The sequence below is a fragment of the Cucumis sativus genome, chromosome 2, assembly GCF_000004075.3.
Source record: "Cucumis sativus cultivar 9930 chromosome 2, Cucumber_9930_V3, whole genome shotgun sequence".
Taxonomy (NCBI): Eukaryota; Viridiplantae; Streptophyta; class Magnoliopsida; order Cucurbitales; family Cucurbitaceae; genus Cucumis; species Cucumis sativus.
Window position 1 is genome coordinate 18,388,682 of NC_026656.2, and position 22,359 is coordinate 18,411,040.

The 22,359-nt window shown below is 35.7% G+C and overlaps 5 protein-coding genes across 9 annotated transcripts; 2 read left to right on the top strand and 3 right to left on the bottom strand.

Annotated features, from left to right (window-relative positions):
* Positions 1–4,751: 4,751 nt before the first annotated feature.
* On the top strand, positions 4,752–6,831 carry LOC101220320 (abscisic acid 8'-hydroxylase CYP707A1; the record flags this gene model as incomplete). The annotated part of the gene is made up of 6 exons (XM_031880751.1): positions 4,752–5,018; positions 5,129–5,218; positions 5,361–5,439; positions 5,872–5,978; positions 6,125–6,243; positions 6,363–6,831. Coding segments are annotated over 6 exons (765 nt in total), but the record flags the coding sequence as incomplete, so codon positions are not given.
* Positions 6,832–6,834: 3 nt separating this feature from the next.
* On the top strand, positions 6,835–8,522 carry LOC101219846 (photosystem I chlorophyll a/b-binding protein 5, chloroplastic). The gene is made up of 5 exons (XM_004150834.3): positions 6,835–7,343; positions 7,436–7,548; positions 7,633–7,737; positions 8,053–8,141; positions 8,222–8,522. The coding sequence occupies exons 1-5, from the start codon at positions 7,014–7,016 to the stop codon at positions 8,362–8,364; spliced, it is 780 nt and encodes a 259-aa protein (XP_004150882.1). The 5' UTR covers positions 6,835–7,013; the 3' UTR covers positions 8,365–8,522.
* Positions 8,479–10,457, bottom strand: LOC101220081 (thioredoxin-like 4, chloroplastic). Of its 3 annotated transcripts, none has more exons than XM_011651280.2 (4): positions 10,299–10,457; positions 9,558–10,099; positions 9,408–9,461; positions 8,479–8,886 (listed from the first exon to the last, which is right to left on the bottom strand). In XM_011651280.2, exons 2-4 carry the CDS (start codon positions 10,002–10,004, stop codon positions 8,767–8,769), a joined length of 621 nt encoding a protein of 206 aa, XP_011649582.1. In that variant the 5' UTR covers positions 10,005–10,099; positions 10,299–10,457; the 3' UTR covers positions 8,479–8,766. The 3 variants fall into 3 exon arrangements, with proteins under 3 accessions (XP_011649582.1, XP_004150883.1, XP_031736609.1); XM_004150835.3 differs by having other exon boundaries at positions 9,558–10,090; positions 10,299–10,453; XM_031880749.1 differs by having other exon boundaries at positions 9,558–10,434.
* A 519-nt stretch (positions 10,458–10,976) lies between these two features.
* On the bottom strand, positions 10,977–14,267 carry LOC101220550 (protein WEAK CHLOROPLAST MOVEMENT UNDER BLUE LIGHT 1). 2 transcript variants are annotated; one of them, XM_004150837.3, is made up of 4 exons: positions 14,053–14,267; positions 13,580–13,840; positions 13,298–13,471; positions 10,977–13,003 (listed from the first exon to the last, which is right to left on the bottom strand). In XM_004150837.3, exons 2-4 carry the CDS (start codon positions 13,766–13,768, stop codon positions 11,132–11,134), a joined length of 2,235 nt encoding a protein of 744 aa, XP_004150885.1. In that variant the 5' UTR covers positions 13,769–13,840; positions 14,053–14,267; the 3' UTR covers positions 10,977–11,131. The 2 variants fall into 2 exon arrangements, with proteins under 2 accessions (XP_004150885.1, XP_031736608.1); XM_031880748.1 differs by lacking the exon at positions 14,053–14,267 and having other exon boundaries at positions 13,580–14,003.
* A 3,062-nt stretch (positions 14,268–17,329) lies between these two features.
* LOC101220791 (UDP-glucuronate:xylan alpha-glucuronosyltransferase 2) lies at positions 17,330–20,249 on the bottom strand. 2 transcript variants are annotated; one of them, XM_011651282.2, is made up of 5 exons: positions 19,784–20,249; positions 19,442–19,636; positions 18,931–19,357; positions 18,030–18,554; positions 17,330–17,900 (listed from the first exon to the last, which is right to left on the bottom strand). In XM_011651282.2, the coding sequence occupies exons 1-5, from the start codon at positions 19,976–19,978 to the stop codon at positions 17,485–17,487; spliced, it is 1,758 nt and encodes a 585-aa protein (XP_011649584.1). In that variant the 5' UTR covers positions 19,979–20,249; the 3' UTR covers positions 17,330–17,484. The 2 variants fall into 2 exon arrangements, with proteins under 2 accessions (XP_011649584.1, XP_011649585.1); XM_011651283.2 differs by having other exon boundaries at positions 19,779–19,916.
* Positions 20,250–22,359: the final 2,110 nt, after the last annotated feature.

A 22,359-nucleotide genomic window follows, 5' to 3' on the forward strand; every position in this document is an offset into this window, starting at 1 on the left:
AACTACGTTATGACTTGATCCCTATATTATAAAGGGTACGTTAGGCAGCTTTAGGAAAACCTTAAGCCCAGTCCAGCAAAAAAAAAAAGTTGAACTACGTTATGACTTGATCCCTATATTATAAAGGGTACGTAGGCAGCTTAAGGAAAACCTTTAAGCCCAGTCCAGCAAAAAAAGTTGAACTACGTTTATGACTTGATCCCTATATTATAAAGGGTACGTAGGCAGCTTAAGGAAAACCTTAAGCCCAGTCCAGCAAAAAAAGTTGAACTACGTTATGACTTGATCCCTATATTATAAAGGGTACGTAGGCAGCTTAAGGAAAACCTTAAGCCCAGTCCAGCAAAAAAAAAGTTAAACTACGTTATGACTTGATCCCTACATTATAAAGGGTACGTAGGCAACTTAAAGAAAACTTTAAGTTCAGTCCACCATTATAAAAAAAAAAAACCTTGAACTACGTCGTGAGTTAATTCTTTTCTTCAAAGGGTGTTCATCTCTACTAAGGAATCATAACAAAATTGGGGGCAAATCCCTAAATTCACAAGATGATCTCTAGTAACAATGAGATGAAATAAATTGAAGATGTTACAAACTTCGTGCAAAGACTATGTACAAGTTGAGTGCATGTAAAAAAAAAAAAAAAAAAATCTCAAAATCAAGCTCAAAGGCCGTCATTAATGATCCCTCATATTCAAGCATAAAGGTTTCATTGATGATTCCTTATATTCAAGTTTCAAGGCTTCATCGATGCTGCAGCTCCAGCTCTTTGAGAGGATAACGATGGTACAACTTCGATAGGACGACGATCGGGCAGCTCTGCCTTCGCGTCTCCAAGATGAAAACGATAGTGTAACATCGTTCTCTGCCTCTTGAAGAAGATGCATACAATGCCTAAAGCTTTAACCTCTGCTTCATCTTCAACTTATTGCAACCGAGGAGGATTCATCTTCATCTTCTCCTAGGAACGCGCAACGAGAAGATTCATTTTTATCTTCTCTCAGGTGTGTAGCAACTGAAGAGGATTCATCTTCATCTTCTCCCAAGTGCTACAACCGAAAGAGGATTCATCTTCATTTGCTCTAAGGTGTGGCAAGTGAGAGGATTCATCTTTTTCTTCTCCTATGTGTTGCAACGAGAGAGGATTCATCTTCATCTTCTCCTAAGAATTGCAACTGAGAAGATTCATCGTCATCTTCTCCTAAGAGTTGCAACCGAGAAGATTCACCTTCATCTTCTTTCAGGTGTCGCAACCAAAGAAGATTCATCTTTATCTTCTTCCAGGTGCTGCAACCAAAGAGGATTCATCTTCATCTTCTTTCATATGACGTAGCCGGAAGGCTTCACCTTCATCTTCTTCTAGGTGCTACAACCGAGAGGATTCATCTTCATCTTCTCCTAGGAATTGCAACTGAGAAGATTCATCTTCATCTTCTCCTAAGAGTCGCAACCAAGAATATTCACCTTCATCTTCTTTCAGGTGTCGCAACCAAAGAAGATTCATCTTCATCTTCTTTTAGGAGTTGCAACCAAAGAGGATTCATCTTTATCTTCTTTCATTATGTCGTAGCCGGAAGGATTCACCTTCATCTTCTTCTAGGTGCTACAATCAAAGAGGATTCATCTTCATCTTCTCTTATATGTCATAGCTGAGAAGATTCATTCTTCATCTTTCTCCCAGGTGCTGCAATCGAAAATGATTCATCTTCTCTCATATGTCATAGCCGAGAGGATTCATCTTCATCTTCTCCCATATGTCATAGCCGAGAGGATTTATCTTCATCTTCTCCCAGGTGCTGCAATTGAATAGGATTCATCTTCATCTCCTCCCATATGTCAATAGTCGAGAGGAGTCATCTCCTTCCATATGCCATAGCCGAGAGGATTCATCTTCATCTTCTCTCATATGTCATAGCTGAGAGGATTCTATCTTCATCTTCTTCCAAGTGCTGCAACTGAAGAGAATTCATCTTCATCTCCTCCCATATGTCATAGCCGAGAGGATTCATCTTCATCTTTTCCTATATGTCGTAGCTTGAGAGTATTCATCTTTATCATCTAACAGGTGTCGCAACCCGGCCGATGGAATTCATTTTCATCAGCTCTAAGGTGTAGCAAGCTAGATGATTCATCTTCATCTTCTCCCTGGTACCACAACCAAGAAAGAAAAAAAAAGAGGAGCAAAGAAGCAAGAAGAAAAGAAGAAGAAAGATGAAAATGAAGAAAGAAAGAAGGAAGAAAAAAAAAAAAACAAAAGAAAGAAGAAAAAGAAAAAAAAAAAACAAAAACAAAAAGAAAGAAAAACAAAAAAACAAAAAGAAAGAAGAAAGAAAAACAGAAAAACAAAAAGAAAGAAGAACAAGAAGAAGAAGAAAACAAAAAAGAAAGAAGCAAGAGAAGAAAAACAAAAAGAAAGAAGAAGAAGAAGAAAAAAATAAAGAAGCTCAATTGGTGATAACGAAGATCGAAGCCCGACGATGACAGAGTCGATCTCTCCTACTAGGGCGATAGATCTGACGGCAAAAGCCCGATCGTCCCTAGAAGAAGCTCAACAAAGTCATTTCTGATAACGAAGATCGAAGCCCGACGATGACAGAGTCGATCTCTCCTACTAGGGCGATAGATCTGACGGCAAAAGCCCGATCGTCCCTAGAAGAAGCTCAACAAAGTCATTTCTGCAAACGAAGATTGAAGCCCGACGATGACAGAGTCGATCTCTCCTACTAGGGCGATAGATCTGACGGCAAAAGCCCGATCGTCCCTAGAAGAAGCTCAACAAAGTCATTTTCTGCAAACGAAGATTGAAGCCCAACGATGACAGAGTCGATCTCTCCTACTAGGGCGATAGATCTGACGGCAAAAGCCCGATCGTCCCTAGAAGAAGCTCAACAAAGTCATTTCTGCAAACGAAGATCGAAGCCCGACGATGACAGAGTCGATCTCTCCTACTAGGGCGATAGATCTGACGGCAAAAGCCCGATCGTCCCTAGAAGAAGCTCAACAAAGTCATTTCTGCAAACGAAGATTGAAGCCCGACGATGACAGAGTCGATCTCTCCAACTAGGGCGATAGATCTGACGGCAAAAGCCCGATCGTCCCTAGAAGAAGCTCAACAAAGTCATTTCTGCAAACGAAGATTGAAGCCCGACGATGACAGAGTCGATCTCTCCTACTAGGGCGATAGATCTGACGGCAAAAGCCCGATCGTCCCTAGAAGAAGCTCAACAAAGTCATTTCTGCAAACGAAGATTGAAGCCCGACGATGACAGAGTCGATCTCTCCTACTAGGGCGATAGATCTGACGGCAAAAGCCCGATCGTCCCTAGAAGAAGCTCAACAAAGTCATTTCTGCAAACGAAGATTGAAGCCCGACGATGACAGAGTCGATCTCTCCTACTAGGGCGATAGATCTGACGGCAAAAGCCCGATCGTCCCTAGAAGAAGCTCAACAAAGTCATTTCTGCAAACGAAGATCGAAGCCCGACGATGACAGAGTCGATCTCTCCTACTAGGGCGATAGATCTGACGGCAAAAGCCCGATCGTCCCTAGAAGAAGCTCAACAAAGTCATTTCTGCAAACGAAGATTGAAGCCCGACGATGACAGAGTCGATCTCTCCAACTAGGGCGATAGATCTGACGGCAAAAGCCCGATCGTCCCTAGAAGAAGCTCAACAAAGTCATTTCTGCAAACGAAGATCAAAGCCCGACGATGACAGAGTCGATCTCTCCTACTAGGGCGATAGATCTGACGGCAGAAGCCCGATCGTCCCTAGAAGAAGCTCGACAAAGTCATTCCTGCAAAAAAAAAAAAAAAAACACAAACAAAAACAAAAAAAACAACAACAAAAAAAACAAAACAAAACAAAACAGAATAAAAAAAAAAAACACACGCAAAAAAAAGAGAAAAAAAAAGAGAAAGGGAGAAGAAAAGTTTTCTATACCTTTCTGCTAATTGGATGAGGAATAAGCGTTGGATGAGATATAAGTGAGTAGGGTATGAGTCTATTTATAAGCCCAACAAATCCAATTCCTAAAAGGATTAGGAATGATATTTAATTATTTTTTTTAAAACAAATCCAATTCCTAAAGGGAATAGGAATGATTTTTAAAAATATATATATATATATATAAAAAGAAAAGATAATCCAATTATCTTATTTTATTTTAAATTATTTCTTTTTTTTTGGATAAATCTCAAGTTTAACTTTTATTGAGATATTTAAAATATTTAAAAATTTCAACATTTTTTAAAAAATATATATATATATATATATAAATATTCTCAATTTCAAAATTTAAGTTAAATTAACTTGCATATATGACCTCCTTTTTATCATGAATTTAAATGGGAGTCATAAATCCAACTTTACCTAAGATTCCATATATAGAGGATTTTCCTTGATGACAATTCCAGCTTTAGGAGATTCCATCAATTGCTTCAGGATGCTCTGCGCGATAGCGGAACCTTGGTCTTGCCCATGGATGATCCCCTTGGAACGACTACGGGTGATAGGTCCCGTGTAGGTGTCGCTTGCAGCTGAAGATTTGGATGCAGCTTTCTTTGATGCCATTGATTTGCTTGTAGATGTAGATGATGAGAGAGAGATGAGAGGTAGAGATGATCCCACTGGGCGTGCCAATTTGTTGGTGAACCCAACGTGATTATTATCATAGCATCTTCTTCTAGGTGCTACAATCAATTATTTTATGTTTTTCTTAGAATCTCAGTTCTTTTTTTTATTATTATTAAAAAAAGGCAAGAAAAAGGCTGGAAGAGATCATAAGCTGTATAATATCAGAGAAAAAGGAGAAGAGATCAGAGGTGGTATTAGGGGAGAAGAATCTATTGTCATGTTTGGTAAAATGGAGAGATGAAAAAGGAGAAAGTTTAAGTGATGAACAGATCGCAGACAACATAATCGGAGTTCTGTTTGCGGCTCAGGACACAACAGCTAGTGTTCTCACTTGGGTTGTTAAATATCTACATGATAACCCCAAAATTCTAGAAGCTGTCAAGGTAAACTCACTGATCACTGCACTCCACCTCTCTATTCATTCATTCAAATATATGTTTTGAGATTTGATTTTTGGCTCTATATCAACATAATGTGATTATTGTGTTTATAGGTGGAACAAAAGGTAATTGAAGAAGACATCAATGAGGGGAGCGGACCAATGAGATGGGCTCACACACGAACTATGCCCTTTACCAACAAGGTAGGGAGAGGATTCAACCAAATGTTTCTAAAATATTCATATAGTTAAAAAAATTCATATTAGGGTTTCTTGTTTTATTTTAATTTTAATTTACATTTGACTTTATGGGTAATATTATTTGTTTATGTTTGGAAAACAAAAGGTGGTGTTGGAGAGCTTGAGACTGGCTAGTATTATATCATTCACTTTTAGAGAAGCTGTGGCTGATGTTGAATATAAAGGTAACATATTAATCTTTCTAATTTTTATATTTCTGTTTAAAATATTATAAATAACTTGGAAGAAAAAGTGTATGATAATTAAGTAATTTATAATGTAGTTCTAAGTCATATCATTCAAATTTATGTCTATTTTGGATGTGTTATTAATAAGGTTCATTTAAGTCATTAAGTATTCAAATTAATTTTGCATTTAATATTTGTAATACAATTTTATATAATCAATATTGTTCTTTTTTCTCATTAAAAACATGTTTTATATATTAAATTACTAAGGTTGAAAAGATAAGATTAAATGTATTGTATAATGTATGGAATTTTATGTCCAACTTTATTTGAAAGGTAGAAATTAAAATGAAAAAGGAACTTTATTGGCAAGTTTGGTTTCAAATAAGTTATATTCCTCACCTTTTTATTATGGTATATATTGAACAGGTTATTTAATACCAAAGGGTTGGAAAGTAATGCCTTTGTTCAGGAATATTCATCACAATCCTGACTACTTTGTTGACCCTCATAAATTTGATCCTTCAAGATTTGAGGTATATTTGAATTTAGTATTTACCCCCACCCAAATATACTTTCTTTTCCTTTTTCCTTGTCTTTTCATACACAAAGAAAAATTCTCTTCTTTTCTCTAACTTTAATGTTAATGTTACCTACAACATAATGAATTCATATGCATCAGGTTGCTCCAAGACCCAATACATTCATGCCATTTGGCAGTGGCGTCCATGCCTGCCCTGGGAATGAGCTTGCCAAGCTTGAAATCTTGATCATGATCCACCATCTAGTCACCAATTTCAGGTCCTTCATTTCTCTTTTTAAATCAAATAAGTCTAGTTCAAAAACTGAAGAAGAAAACCACATAATTGAATTGAACTATGTTTATGTTTAGATTTAGACTGAATGTTTGTTTGGTGCAGGTGGGAATTGGCAGGACAGAGAGATGGAATTGAGCATGGGCCATTTCCAGTGCCTATAAATGGACTTCCCATCAGAGTTTGGAGATTATCCACTTTAAATTAAAAGCCCAAAACTGTTCTTTTTGTTTCTCTTTGTTGTCTTTTTGGTTCTTGGCCATTTTGGGGAGGGTGAAGTTAGAGATCAACCCACCCCCAAGCAAATATTATGCCTTTCATCATATACTTTCTTTTTGTCCACTGATTAAGCAAAAAAAACCATGTAATTTTCTCGAAGCTCTTCACCAAAAGTATTGACAGAGCATAGGTTCTCCCAAAGGAGTTTTTTTTTTTTTTTCTTTTCTTTTTCCCTTAATAACATAATAAAATTTTTCAATGTGTTTCTGTCCCCTACTTTTAGTGTTTTTATGTTATTGTATCAATGAAATTAATACAAAAAAGAGTATATAAATACCAATATTGAACTTTGAGATCAACTTCCAATAGTAACTCTTTATCTTGTGTATATAAATTTTTCTCTACACAAAAACATTTCCTACAATTATTTAATAGATAGGAAAAGCAAAGAAAAAAGAGAGAGAGAAATAAGAAACACATAAAGAGAGGATAACAAGAAGAATAACGGCAGCCACTGCAAGAGGAGAACAAAGATCCATGGCGGTTTCATTTTCAGCAGCCACTGCCTTACATCTCCACCCTTCTTCTTCATCTTACACTCCCTTATTCAACCCTAGCCAGTTCCTCCGCCTCCGATCCCCTTCCCGCCGCACACTATTAATAGCTCATGCCCAATCGGAGCACCGTCAAACATGGCTTCCCGGCCTCGACCCGCCACCGCATCTCGACGGAACCCTTGCTGGGGATTTTGGATTCGACCCACTTGGGCTTGGCGAGGACCCACAAAGCTTGAAGTGGTACGTTCAAGCAGAGCTTGTTCATTGCCGCTTTGCCATGCTCGGCGTTTCTGGAGTTCTTCTCACTGATGTCTGTAACCAATTAGTCTTACATTACCACTCGATAATTGCACAAAACTGGAAACCTTAATTTAAAGATTGATGTTCTTTGTGTTGTGGCAGTTGCTTCGTGTTACAGGGATCAGTGAATTGCCAGTTTGGTATAATGCCGGTGCCGTTGAATATGGTTTTGCCAACAAACGAACTCTTTTCATTGTTCAGCTGCTTTTGATGGGGTTCTAATTCTTCCTTATCCTCCATTTCCTTTCTTTAGGTGTGGCTGTATTCATCACCTTATCTGGTTTTACTTGGCTTTGAAGGTTTGTGGAAACTAAAAGGTATATGGATTTCAAAAGCCCTGGATCTCAAGCACAAGAAGGAACTTTCTTTGGATTAGAAGCTGCCTTTAAAGGTCTCGAGCCCGGGTAATTTACATTTCTCTTGAAATTCTTAGAATGTTAGATAAAATATTGCAACGAAACAGAGTTCCGAAGCTACCTGTAAATTCTATACGAAGGCACCGTCTTACTATTCTGAGTCTCAATTTTTGTGTAACATTCAATTAAAACTCATACTTCAAAGGTAGTTTTGAAATGGTCATAAAAAGTGGAAGGAAGGAGTATGATTTTTTTTTAAAATTAAAGGATCTGAAGTTTATAGGATGCTCTCTTGATCATTTTACCAACTAGAATGCCCTAGAATATGAACAGTTTTGACTTTGAGGGATGATTACCTTGCAGATACCCTGGGGGTCCTCTGTTGAATCCTCTTGGCATTGCTAAAGATATCAAGAATGCTCATGACTGGAAACTCAAGGAGATTAAGAATGGTTAAATTTTCCACTCACATTCTCATCAAATTTTTCGTCTATCGTTTTCCCGGATTAATCTTTGTTCATTCAAATTACAGGACGGCTTGCAATGGTAGCCATGCTTGGGATCTTTGTGCAAGCTTATGTTACTCATACAGGGCCAATAGATAACCTTGTGGAGCACCTTTCTAATCCATGGCACAAGACTATTATCCAGACACTTTCAAGCTCAAGTCCTTAAAGAACAAGACGTTGAAACTTGATAGTCTCTTTACTCAATGAGCAAAATATAACATGACATTGGAGATTTATCAGCTAAAAAAGAATACAGATGAAAGAACAAATGACCTTTGTATTTTGATTTGATCAATACAACAGATCAAAAATTTGTTTCGATTATTATATTTGTCCTTTCTGCTGCTACCTATTTCAAACAAGAGATTAAACAAAAGCACAAACTACAAGAGGCTCATCTTCTAATTTATGATCTTACAGAGCACAAAATATGATAATCAAGCATATGATTCCTCCCAAGATCTTACATTGTCACATAAAGGGCTGGATGGGGTTTGTATCAGATTCGTGGTTTTGTTTGGTATTATTATTTTACAAAAGGTGCAAGGCCACAAGAATAATGATCAAATTAAATTTGAAGTGGAGAAGATGAATATTTGGTTATGGCTGTGAGGATCCTCTCTTTATCTCTTGTAGGAAATGCTTCTAATAAGACCCCATCTTTGTAGAAGTGGAACAGTGGCACAGTCTGCAATGCCATCATCAAATTTCAACATTAGTGAACTAAAATACAAAAACAAAACTTGTTTATCATAAACATTAACATTTTAGGAACTTAATTAACTCAATCACAAACAAACACTAATTTTAATGGTTTTCTACCTCTAAATCAAATTATAATGAATATTCATGAGGTATTGTTAAGGACTAAACATAACTTTTCAAACTAAATACTAATTTTCTTCAAATGACAAAATTTGTAATTTAACCATTTCTTAATACTTTCTTGATGATGTTTGAAACAACAATAAATATTATATTAGTTATGTTTTTTAATGCAGCAAAAATCTAATAATAATAAAAATTACTGAAATCATTAAAAATTAAAAATTAAAATTAAAATCGGACCTTACAATAATTAGAATAAGAAGATTTTAATATCTCAAAGCAAACAGAAAGTTTCCGAAGAGACCAAGAACAGTTTGTCAAAACTTCAGTCTAATTCAACACAAACCCAACTTGGCAATCAAGAAGAGAAAACAAGCTTACCTTGATCCTTAGCCGTTCAGCAACCTCAGATTGTTCATCATATTCATCCATGACCTAAAACACACAATCAAATTCAAAGCATAATAACCAGTCAGTGATTGTAATGGAAGTCAATTTCCCGAGAAAACATGGCTAATATGAAACACTCACATTATGCTTCAAGAAGATAACCGGTGCCTGTTGATCGCCAGACCCCTTGCACAATTTTGCAAACCCTTGTTCTATATATTTGCAACTTCCACAAGATGTTCGATAAAAGTCCACAACTACCAAACCACCGTTTTCCTTCGCCTTGTCTAGAATTTTAATGAACTCTTCATCCGTCTTGAATTCCCGCACACAGTCTACAGGGCAAAGATCATCATCCTCATCACTCAACTCCCCCTGATTTCCAGCATTAACTCTCATTTTACTCTTGTATAACAATTGGTTTCTTGGAACTTCGGGTCTTGTAATCGACAATCGAACGGGCTCTTTCTCCGAAGAAAGCCAGCGGGGAATCAAAATGGGGATTCTCGGCTCCATTTTCTCATTTGGGTTTAATCCAAAACTGATTAAAGTTTTACATTGCAGTACATTCTGGTTCTGCCTTTGCATTGCAACATATATATATATATATATATATATATACCCAAAACTCCGATTTGGGAGTTCTTTAGTGAATGAACTTCAGTCAGAAAGCTCTAATAAAACTGAGCAATATATCAGATTCAGATGTAGCATTCAAGACAATGTTTCAAACTCATGATAAATCTTATTTAACATTAATCATGTTAAAGGAGGAGAAAATTTCGATTATCGATTCAGAAAGAGGATGAAAAGTAACTGTTAAGAGAATGAAAGGTGAAAAATTGAAGGGGTAAAGCAACAAATGAAGGACCAGTTGATTACCTCCGAGCGGGAAGAAGAACAGAGGAGCAGCTGCGAACGAGAAAATGACACGACTCGATCATTATCTTCTTTCTTCCTTTGCCATTGATTTTCTTTCACGTGGGTTGTTGTGTTGACATGGCTTCCTCGATGAGTTCCTCTTCCTATTTGAAAAAGCCCAGATTTTGAAGCCCAACACATTGAGTGGATAACAATTTTTCTTTTAAATTTCAAAATTTTCTTTTCGAGGAATATTATCTCAGACTTTTCCTAAACATTCGATAACTAACACCGAAGTAGAAAGTTGCTAAAATACTTAAAGACGAAAATTGAAATCCAAACATTTCCATCAAACTCAGTTTATGGCCAAATTTTCATCCAAAACTCTTGACAAAATTTTTTTTTTCTTTCAAGTTAGTTTTGAGACATTGATGACAGGTAAAAGGTAATATTTTTTTAAAAGTGAACTATTGCCTCTATTATCTCAATTGATAGAACTTTGGTTTTTAGATGATGAGGACTGTATTTACCTTTCTGGAAGCTGAGAAAAGAATACATACAGGCTTATAATTATTTCAAATACATTAGCATTGTGATCTTGAAATATAAAGTTTTTTCTTACAATTTTACATTTGATTGTACATACTAGCTAACCTTGTGATATCGAGTTTATGTTCCAATGTAATCAAACCAGTCACCTTCTAGAGAAGATCAATCGATATATCATTGAGAAAGTTCAGAGGGTGAAATATTATCAATACAGAAGGTGAGGAGCTAAGCTAGTTGAATAAAGAGATTCAGATTGTATAAATGTATTAAAAATAGATTGTCTGCTTGTCAATGAGACTAACATGTTATGTTGTTTTATGTCGACTCGACTTTTGTTTGCCTAACAATGTTAGCATTTTAGGGAAGAACGACTTCTTCTTTTTCTTTCCATCCTTAGTTTCTGACAATGTTTCAGATCTACCCAAGCCTTTTTGTTTCCGTTCCTTTGCACTTGGCTCTTGGGGAGCTGGAGAATCTGCTTGCTCATCAGTTGTTGATTCTTTTACCTCAATGTTTGTCCTTGGACTTGTTGGACTTGCTACCTCTGGGTTAGATTTCTCCTCCTTCCTTAGTTGCTCTTGTTCTGTCCTCAACAATCTCAACTCTTGTTCTACTGCTAACTTTCCTTCCTCGGTCTCGCTCTCCTTATCAATTGCAGCTTTCAGCGCTTCCTGTCTAGCCACTAGTTCACGACTAACTTCTTCAAGCATTTCCTGATATTTTGCTTCGGATTCCTTAGCGGCCTCAATTTGTGAAATTGCTTCTGTCATCTTGATTCTGGCCTGCTCCTCGGCCTCACGAGCACGTTCGCTGAGTTCATTGTATTCCTCTAGTGAAATAGTTACTGTGGTTGGTGAATCTTCTTTTGTGGTTTCAGATGAATCGCTACTCTCTTGTAGTGCTTGGATTGCTGATAATGCTAACACTTTTGAGGCATTTGAAGCTTCAATCTCCTTCTGAGCTGCAAGTAATCTACTTTCAACTGCTTTTGATTCTGCCTTTGCTTGTTCTGCTTCTATCTTTATCTTCTGGAGCTCTTCAAGAGCTATCTGAGCAATTGACTTAGCCTTATCAACCTCCTCTTCTGCTTGTTTCAATTGATTAGTCAAGTCTACACTACTTTCTTTAGCTTCTTTTACGTTTCCCTGAACAACATCTATTTCAGACATGTTCTTATCTAATTCAACTTCAAGTGACACAGCTGTGTCGGAAGGCCTGACTTCCCTCTTCTTAGCGGTGGTCAAATTAGATTTCTCCACTTCAAGCTCTGATTTTAGTGAAGTAGCAGCCATCTTCAAGCATTCTACCTCAGCAATTGCTTTCTCTATGTTGAGCTTTACTTCTTCCAATTCCTTCTTCGTTGAATCAACCGCCAAAAGTGTAGCTGTATCTATTTTCTTCACAATTTCAGAAACGTCACCTTCCAAGACCCGTTCATCACTTATCTCCTCTCTCATTACCGATTCCATATAGGCCATCATTTCGGCTTTCAGATCCGATAACAACGTCGAGGCAGTATCTACTTTCAATTTAAGATCTTCAATCGACAGAACTTGCAAATTTAGTCTACAAAACTCCTCTTCTGCATCATCAAGCTCCTTCCGCCATTTAAAACAATCCTGCTCTTTCGCCAAGGCAGCACTCATCCTTTGCTCTTCTGCTTCTAAATGGGAAGCTTGTGCAGACTGCAATGATTGCTTTAAAGCAACCAGCTCCATAGTCAGCTCCTCAAGTGCCTTCTCACCTTCCACAGACGCAGCAAGAACATTCTCGGCATTTTTCACAGCAGCGTCTCTCTCGCACACTAACGAAGCAAACTCGTTACGTAGTATTTCCAGTTCTTCTTTAATAGATTTCTGCTCTGAAACAGCAGCAGCATGCCCCGCCGTGGCCATCTCAAGCTGTGCCTTTGCAAGAGCATCATCATTCTCCTGATCAGTGGTTCCTTGCTTCATTTCCTCTAGTCTTAGCTTAGCAAGTTCTGAATCTTGTTTTGCCTGTTGCTCTTCCATTTGAGCAACCTCCAATGCATGCTTTAATTCTTCTATGCGTTGTTTCGTGTTTTCGAGCTCATTCGACACTTGGAATTCTTCCACCCCAAATTCATCCGACTTTTTCCTACAATGAAGAATCTCCTCCTGCACATCCTCAAGTCTTTCCTCTACTGTCCTACTTCTCTGTAGAAGCAGAAAACAGAATAATAAATACCTATCAATCACCTTGGAACTATTGAAAGATTTTTATGTTAAGAAAGAAGCCTAAATTATGTGCAATGTGATAGTCGGTCAACAACCAACAAGAACAAATTCAATTATCTTCCCTCATACACATTGGACAGAAATTCTCTGAATTCTGTGGTAACTTTGCAGTCAGATAAATAACTACACTACAACACACTCAATCATTTTTCTTCATCTATACTCAAAAGGGAAACGAAGAACATGAAAAAGTTAGCCAAAAAGCATAAATACCTCCACCATAGAATGGACACGACGAGCTTTCCAATCAACAATCCCTCCAAATTTAGAGACAGCAGCTTTAACAGATTCAATAGGTGCCTTAGTTTCAATAAACCCTTTATTCAAACCACCTTGCTTGAGATCTTTAGAAGAACGAACTTCCATTGCAACGTGATTCCCCTTTTCCTACAGCAGAACACACTCATCAACAAGAATTATTTCCAAAAACTAAAACACAATTAGAAAAAAGAAGACAGAAGAAAGAGTGATGTTGTTGTGACGACAGAAAATTACTTGAGAAATAACAGAAGGAGAATCCTTGGTAACAAAGAATTTGGGGGTTTCAGAATAGATTACGCCATTAGCAACAGGAGCTGAATATATAACTCCATTAGCAACAGGACCTGTTGGACCTCCACCTTCAAAATTTATGTTTGCATTACAAGCAATGATAGTAGGAGCTTCAGTTTCAGATCCTGTCATCTTTTAAAAAAATCCTGCGTCTCTGTTTTGAAGTTACATGTTGAGTTGAATTGCCTTCATTCAACGTTACAGCTACATCCCCCAATTAAAAAAGAAAGTAGCAAAATGACAATCCATAAACACAAATCCCAACAAAAAAAAAAAGAAAAAAATCAGAACCCAAATGAATCAATTTATCAACAAACTCTTAAAACCAGAAACCCAAATTGTAAATTGAAGAAGACAACACATTTTGAACGAGAATTCAAAAAGTCAATAGAAGGGAAAATCAGGGAGAAACGTACCAGAGAGGGAAAACGGAAATGAAAATGAAACAGAGGAGGAATGGGAAATGGAAATTTAAGGATAGAATTATTTGATAGAAGAAGAAAAGAAAATGAGGTGGAAAATTGAAGCCGAGAATAGAAAGAATGAAAATGGGAGGTGGAGGGGCGCGTGGAGTTTCCACCTCTTCCTCTTCCCATGGACATCATCCATTGCATTCTCTCAGCCCTTCTCTATTTCTTTTCTTTTTCTTATCTTGTTTGTCAATCGTGTATGGATTAACTGAAATAATTTGGAGTTAAACAACTCATGATTTTGAGGTATCAAAACCGTAAATCAAAATATGAGTTAATATAGTGTGCAAACTCAAACCCACTCATCATAATAATCTTTTAGTTTCTTACTTCTCTTGTAATACCAACTTCTTCCTATTTTTGTTATTACATGGACATATGTTTTATTGGAAAAATTAAATAAAAATCAATCCTTTTAAAAGTTTTCAAAATCTTTCATTTGTTTGTTCTACATTCACTACTACAAGATTTTTTTTTTTTTTTTTTGAAGATTATTAACTCTCCAACGTTTAATTATTAACCTTTGAAGATTAGTAATTATCCAAGGTTTTACTAACCTGGTTAAATTATTCACTGAAGAATGTTTATTATCAAATTATTTTTTCTGAAGGTTTCATAGAAGAACTTTTTCAATAAATGTGTAAAATTTTCAAAATTCTCTCGCAAAACCTTTTAACACATTTATACAAATTTCAAAATGTTTTTACTAATCCATCTACCTAATGGTGGAATATTGAATTACAATGTTAAAAAATGACAATCTACTACATCAAAATTACAATTTCAAAATGTTCTATAACATCAAACTACAACACTTCATCAACTAGAGAAATGTTTGCGCATCTCTGCCATCATAGTTTGGAATCAATTCTCAAAACGGTTTTCTAGTTCGCTAATTCTATTCTGGAGTGTTTGTACCTCAACTTTTCTTTGTCGTTCAGATTCGTGAAGACGTTTTTAGACTCATTAAGGTGACGCTCAAGATCGTGTACCTTAGACGATTACTCAAACAACTTAGAAGTGGTAACACCTACCCCATAACGACCACGAACACGTCCATGTTTCTCCGGTCCAAATACTTGAGAAGCATACAATTTAAGTTCCGACTACAAAACACAAATTCACATTTAATAATTTTGTTGAAGAAAATAATGGTTCAAATACGACAAAGAGGAGCCATGAAAACAAACTCAATTCAAAGTTGGTTGATTTTCCTAAATTCACAACAATTTTTCAAATTATATCTTTTAACTTAACTAGTTTATGTAGTGAAGATGGACAAGTTTTGGTTTCATTTATACTAAAGAAACATAGATTTTTTTTCTTGTGGAACCTAGCTAAGATCCACAAAACCAGCTTGAAAAGCCACAATACCAAAGAAATTTTCTCATGGAATCTAGCTTATAGCAAGTTGAACATACACATTATATGACAAGAAAGTTAGAGTTATGTTGTCGTTCCTGTTTTAATGTTTTATGGATTTTCCCTCTTCGTTTTTAACATTCAGGTTGTCTTCGGCTTTTCCTATATGTTCGTATAACAAAAACCTGGGGTAGTTTTGCAAATACTTCTCCTATGAATGAAAGTGCTAGGTAGATCTTATGGACAACACTATAGTGGAATGCCTCCTGATTCTTGTGGCTTTAATCAGAACCATCATGAGACTTGTAGACAAACCTTTCAAAATACTCACCATGTCAACCCAGTGGCTTCAAACGGAAATTCTAAAACAGAAGAAGCCAACAAAAAAAATGTCAAATTCCAAAATCCAAACTCAACAATTAAAAAAATGAAACATGTGCGTAAAAGAGACAACATGTCTGAGTTCCAAGTCTCATTAACAATCAACAAAAATGGGTCTTAAACAAAGGTAAGATACATAATCAGAATCCAACCCTGAGAATAGCCCAAAAGCAGAAGAAAATAGTGAAAAACAATATGGTAATGTGATACAGGTTAAAGAAGATCAACCTAAGACTTAAGACTCAAAAAGAGGTAAAAAAAAGTAAATAGGTGATGTAAAGTTAATACGTAGCATATGTTTTAGTGAATGAGACTTTTTAAGCTCATATTAACTTTTCGGGTGAAAATGTAAAGTAAATACGTAGCATATCCATCTCACATTGGAGACTTTGAGCTTCTACAGTTAAATAAGATCTCAAGTTATGATGAGAAACGTACCCAAATTCTTGCAAGGAAAGTAAAAGTTTTGTGCAATCGGATGATAGAATCCATAATAGAATTAATGAAGGTCGTTTGGTAGATGAGATGAGAAAAAAGTACTCCGTACACACGCTCAGAATTAAAACTTTAAGAGACAAAAGTCCTTACGGATGAAGAATAATCTAACATCCAAATTTTGAAGTAATTTCAAACTATCTTGAATTAATTGTTATTGTCAATTCGAGTGAGTTTTTCATTTTCTTTTACAAAAAAGGAAAAAACACTTAACATCGATCCCTTTTAGTTTTTTTTCTTTTAAATTCTACCCCAAACTACCTCATAAACACCTCTATAACTTGGAGCCATAAAATTTCAAAATAAAGTTCAAATTTTCATAAAATTGGTTAGAATTGCACATAGACTAAGTCAGAAACAAATCACAAAAGGAAAAGGGAAAGAGAAAAAGGAAGACCAATATGAAAGCCAACATTTGATCAACCATCACAACTCATCTTTAAAGATTGGTAAAAGCAGATGAACATCGTGTTAGATTTATACCCAAAATCAAAATGTGCATCTTATTGATAACACACACTGCGCTAGCTACCGATCTATCTACACAAGTAAGATAATTTTTCTCTACATATTTTCTGCAATCCTCATCTCATCTCCTCGATCCCCACCTTACACTTCAATGGTGCAAAAGGAATCCGAGCACAACGAAAATCCTATCAACCAATAAGCCCATTGACACCTCCATAATTTACCAATCAAAGAAAAGCTTATGGGTTCAAGAAATAAAGACTTAAGCTTTGGAGTTTTGGGCTCCATATCCTAACATTTCCTATCTCTCAAAATGGCCCCTCTTGTTCAACCTTTGTTCTAATAACCAACCACATCCTCCGCATCAACTCCCAACCTACAAAGAAATATTTCTTTGTGTGTTTAAATTTGAAGACGATGTAGCTAGAAGGAGAGAGGAGTATCAAATGTCATTAATTGGAAAATACATTTACTATACTATATTTGAAAACTATACTTAAAAGAAAGTGATAAAATATGGTTGAATTGAAACCCAATTGAGAAGTATTCACACATAAATTATATTAAAAGCAAGTATACATATATGTATGTATGTATCAAAAATCATCACAAGTAAGAAAAATAAAAGGACGAAAAAATAAAAATAGAAATGAACAAACTTTGATTTGATTTCTAAACCAAATGAATCCGTCTAGGATCAGTGATATTAATGCTCCAATGCTGATCCTCATAGCCAATATTCTTAGCCATTTTCCTATCCCAATCCAACTCAATCCTCCTTCTCTCTGTAAGCTTACAAAATGATTGCAACTTCTCATCCATCGCGTCATGTAGCTTCCACCATCTTTGGTGAGCCACATCGCTAGCGTAAACCCGTTGGTCGTCTATGTTCCAATTGCAATCGTAGTCCCTATAGCATAACCATGGCTTCAAACCTAAGTAATGTATCGCATAAAGCTTCGGTGGATCCGCTCCGAACATCTCGTTCTTCACACTCCTCTCTAGTGTTGTGTTCGACCAAAAGTTCTTTAGGAAGTTTGTTCGTCGTGGTAGCCTGTGCCACCACACGAACACTTCGTTCAGAAATCCTGTTAACATTATATCAATAATACAAGATATTAAACTTCTAGTTATAAATTAAACACAACTATTATTCCGGCCGGTCGAAAAAAAGAAAACTGTAATCTGAAAGCATTCGAGTTAAAAAGTGATCTAACCTTGATCACCTCCGTTGTAGGAGACGATCTCGTCACGCCGCTCCATGAAAACACGAAACGTACAATTGGAGGGCTCGATGACCATGATACCAGAGTTGAAGATGGAGTTGTCATTGCCGACCGCGGACATCTGAGGGAAATGAAAGAGTAGGTCGAGATTGCGAAGAACGATGATGTCAGCGTCAATGAAGATGATCTTGTCGTAGTCAGTTAGCTGCCATAGCCGAAACTTGCTGTAGTTGTATTCATTGTAAGAGTCTTTCTCGGCTCGCGGGTTTCGGATCCGGGTTATGATCCGGATCTTCCACCCGGCTGAGACCAAGGCAGCGCGTTTGGGCATGGAGATAGATTCGTCCATTAGGAGAATAAGATCGCGCTTTGTTCGGGTTTGGAGTAGGCTTTGAGCCAGGGTAATGGCGCCGCACACGTAAGCTTCTGAAGAGTGGATTACCGTGGCGTATGCTTCTCGTTTTACCGTCTTTGTTAAACTTTGGATTTTGGAAAGATCGTACACTTTCTCCACTCCTATAATTACATGGACATCCACGTCAGCATGAATATAACACCATGGAAATTTGTAGGAAGAAAATCAATAATTTAACACATCAAAAGAGTATGTTCGTAACTAAGTTAGTTGCGAATTTAACGTAAACACAAATCATTCCCACGTGGGACCCCGATGATAAAAAGAAAAGAAAAAGGCCAATTTCAATTCTCAACCAAAACTCAACCAACTCTTAACTTAGTAATCAAGCAACCATCTTCTTCCTCTCCAATCCCCCATTTGAAAAACATTCAGATTTTGAAAGTTCTAAATCGAAATCATCATATATTCATATTCAATATAACTCAAATACACTTAACATCTTACTTGCATGTTATGTACATATGAGTAACGTACCTCGATCCCAAATGGGCATTGCCAATTGACAAGACCCAATCGGCAATGAAACCTTTTGCTCCAACCTACTCATCTCCGGCTCATAAAACCACCAATCTCCCTCTCGCCCGATCAAGTCGTTGCATCGAAAAAGCTCCATCATCGGTCGACATTTGCTCAAAAACGCCACCTTCGTTCGGGAAAACCAGTCCCTCTTACCTTTCTTTGCAGCCATGTTCGCCGCAATCAAATGTATTTGAAGTCGGAATACGTCCCTCCCCCAACTCTCCTCCGGGTATTGACATGGCAGCTTCGCCACTATCATGTCGACTTTTTTATATCTTCGATAATCCGGTAATGGTATCTCTGGACATGATGCACCATCAAGGTCTTCCTCTTCGTCAACCCACTCCGGAAACAAATGCTTCCACTCGAAAAATTTGGACACCTGTTGACGAAGAATGTGAATAAGTGATGATGCTTGACATGACTTTTCAAGTACTTACAAATCAAACATTTATACGAAGACCACCTTCTCGAAACCGACATGTATGATATCAAAACTCGACTCCCATTCACTGACATCTTCTTCATCCAAATTCACCATCCCAATTTTTGTTGATTTCCCCATTTTCTTCCAAAGCTTCATTGGTATTTCCAACTTTGTCATATTCCTCCTCAAATGTAAAGGCAATCTTGGTTCAGTCTCCTCCAAAACTGCCTTCATCTACCAAATTAAAACCAATTTTTCAATACAGAGAGTTCAAAAAAATATACAGTAATTAAGTTTAAGTAATATATATAACATTATTTCAACCATCAATTAAAGCAGTACACACAAAAAAAAAACAACACTAAGTTTAGCTCACCTAACCTTGGGATGACACTCGTGTAAAGAACACGAGACGAAGGAAGCAGCATTGAGAGAATACGGGGCGAAAGACGAAGAAGGACGGGGAAGGAGGAGGGCAGCATAAATGAGCAAGAAGAAAGCCAGAAAGAACAAGTTGACTCTGATTATCAAAGCTTTAGCCTTCAACATTCTTTGAAGACCCAATCCTTCAACCATGTTTGAATTAATTGCTTTTTGGGAGAGTGAAGAAAATTGGAGATGGTTTTTTATATAACAAACAGGCTTTTGTATATAATATTGGAAATGGTTAAGAATGATTAGAGAGGAGGAATGTAATAATATAGTATTTGATTATGAGAGAATTAGGAAGAGATTAATTGGGATTTAATTAAAAGAGCAAAAGTAGAGTAGAGATTAATTAAAAGAAAGTTGAACCATTGTGATGCCTCCAAGTGTCACTTTATTTGGAATTTAGATTTCCTTTTCTTCTGAACAAACACAAACATCAAGGAAAATAAAAAAAATTAGCTAAGGTTGGAGCAATTTAGGGTTTTCTTTGCCATGTTGGGTAGTGTTGGATAGTTGTTATATGTATTTGGTAATATTTGGCATACCCATAGAACTCAATCTTTATTTCGTATTTCCCAATATGTCCTTTCCCTTAATTAGTTATGTACCTCTCCATCAAACTAGGAAACAATTACTATAACATATCCATATTTTCTTAATTTTTATTTTGAAATCAAATTCTTCTAAATTTATATATATATATATATATATATGACCAATTAAAAATAAAATGAATATAAAGTGAAAGTGTACGAGTAATCTAGAAGGTGAGTGATGGGTATAATTGTAAAATGGGGGTTCCAGGTGGAGAGGCGAGGGAAAGAAAGAGGAAAGTTTGTTGGGGAGTCGGCTTCGTGCATGCAGTGAAATGTCGCTTTTATCCGTTAGCAAATCGCAAGTCTCCACCAATTCCAAAATTTCCCTCATTTTCTTTTTTATTTCTTTTACATAATTTCCACTTCGTTCATTCGTCGTCGTTTAGTGTCACAAGTAAGTTTGCTTTCACTTTAGGTTGGAATAGCAATAGGGAAAACGACACCGTAAAGTAACCACCAACTTTCTTCTATTTTTCCACAAAGGCTCATTAATTAGGATCAAATGGCAATAGCTAGCGTTTTAGTTATGGTGAACCATCCCATTTCATTTCACAATTATTGCCATAAAACTTACCCTCTTTTGTTTTTTTTAATCTAATAAATATTCGTCTCAACATCATAGTTTTCGATCGAAAAAAGAAAAAATAATAACACCATCATCACATCTACATGTACTTTAATGAATTCAGCAACATTTGAGGTATATATTGATGTTGAGGATATTAGTTTCACCATAATATTGTTTACTGCAACCATATATAACAATATATCAATATCTTTACTTAGCTTAGTAGTAATTTTAGGTTTTTAATACACTCTAGACGTCCTTACATCTAATCCTAATGTGTTTAGATTTTTTATTTTTCAAAAAAGTGTACTAAATTATAACGTCTTTTAGATCTTTCTAACGATATGATGTTTTTATTGAATAATAAACATATCTTTATAAAAATAATAATGACACTAAAAATACAAGAAATTAAAGAAAAATACTAATTTGGAGAATTCAAATTAACTTATATGTTAATACCAATGGAGTTCATCACTTAACTCTTAACGAAAAAAAATTTATTTTTATCAAGAAATTATTTCAGCCTCTATACGGTTTCTATGCCCTCTACCATTATTATTACTCTGATAAACACACATGAAGAAAAACCCTACTTTATATTCTCAAAATTGTTATCATTCTCATCAAGGTAAAAGGTAAAGAAAAAAAAGCGTGCAAATATAATTTGTACATGAAAAACACACTTTTTAAACATATTATTCTATTTTTTTTATTAAATTAACGAAAGACTAATTATGTCATTTTCAAGTATAGCATCAAAATGAAATATATATATATATATATATATATATATATATATATATATATATATATATATATATATATATATATATTTTTTTTTTTTTTTTTTTTGCAAAAGACTACTTATCAAATTTCCGTTCTATCCCAATAAACATAAATAAAATTTTGTTGTGTTTTGTAAATATTTTTTTAAATTTTGTTCTTTACCATAATACTCTTAATTAATTATCCTTCCCAACAACTATGATCTTAAAAATTTTATTTTTTCATTATTTCAAATGTATGACTCTAGTTAAATTTATGGATATATAACTTTAAATTTAATAAAAGTAAAACTATTAAACTCTTTTCCTATCCCTTACATTCAAATTTTTAACACTTTTAAAAAGTGAAAAAAGAAAAATGAATTTATGGTTGTGCAACTTGTGGGTGAGACTTTAGGGTATGCCCAACAAAAGGAATTTATGGTTGTCGATTATGAGCGAGTCTAAATTGGATGCGGCCCATGCTACACCATCTCCATACCTTTCCTTCCATCATAATACACACACACATATGTAGAGAATTTTGTGATGTGACAATCTACAATTGAACATTGGTATTGGTATAAAATGCCAAAG

Coding starts and splice junctions, on each gene's coding strand:
- LOC101220550 (XM_004150837.3), bottom strand. CDS start 13,768: ATGACAGGATCTGAAACTGAAGCTCCTACTATCATTGCTTGTAATGCA. Junction 13,472..13,579: donor CTCCTTCTGTTATTTCTCAA/GTAATTTTCTGT, acceptor GTTCTGCTGTAG/GAAAAGGGGAATCACGTTGC. Junction 13,004..13,297: donor GTGTCCATTCTATGGTGGAG/GTATTTATGCTT, acceptor CTGCTTCTACAG/AGAAGTAGGACAGTAGAGGA.
- LOC101219846 (XM_004150834.3), top strand. CDS start 7,014: ATGGCGGTTTCATTTTCAGCAGCCACTGCCTTACATCTCCACCCTTCT. Junction 7,344..7,435: donor CTGGAGTTCTTCTCACTGAT/GTCTGTAACCAA, acceptor GTGTTGTGGCAG/TTGCTTCGTGTTACAGGGAT. Junction 7,738..8,052: donor TTTAAAGGTCTCGAGCCCGG/GTAATTTACATT, acceptor ATTACCTTGCAG/ATACCCTGGGGGTCCTCTGT.
- LOC101220791 (XM_011651282.2), bottom strand. CDS start 19,978: ATGGTTGAAGGATTGGGTCTTCAAAGAATGTTGAAGGCTAAAGCTTTG. Junction 19,358..19,441: donor TACATGTCGGTTTCGAGAAG/GTGGTCTTCGTA, acceptor CTTCGTCAACAG/GTGTCCAAATTTTTCGAGTG. Junction 17,901..18,029: donor CTACAACGGAGGTGATCAAG/GTTAGATCACTT, acceptor TAATGTTAACAG/GATTTCTGAACGAAGTGTTC.
- LOC101220081 (XM_011651280.2), bottom strand. CDS start 10,004: ATGCAAAGGCAGAACCAGAATGTACTGCAATGTAAAACTTTAATCAGT. Junction 9,462..9,557: donor TTATCTTCTTGAAGCATAAT/GTGAGTGTTTCA, acceptor TGTGTGTTTTAG/GTCATGGATGAATATGATGA. Junction 8,887..9,407: donor CTGAACGGCTAAGGATCAAG/GTAAGCTTGTTT, acceptor ATGGCATTGCAG/ACTGTGCCACTGTTCCACTT.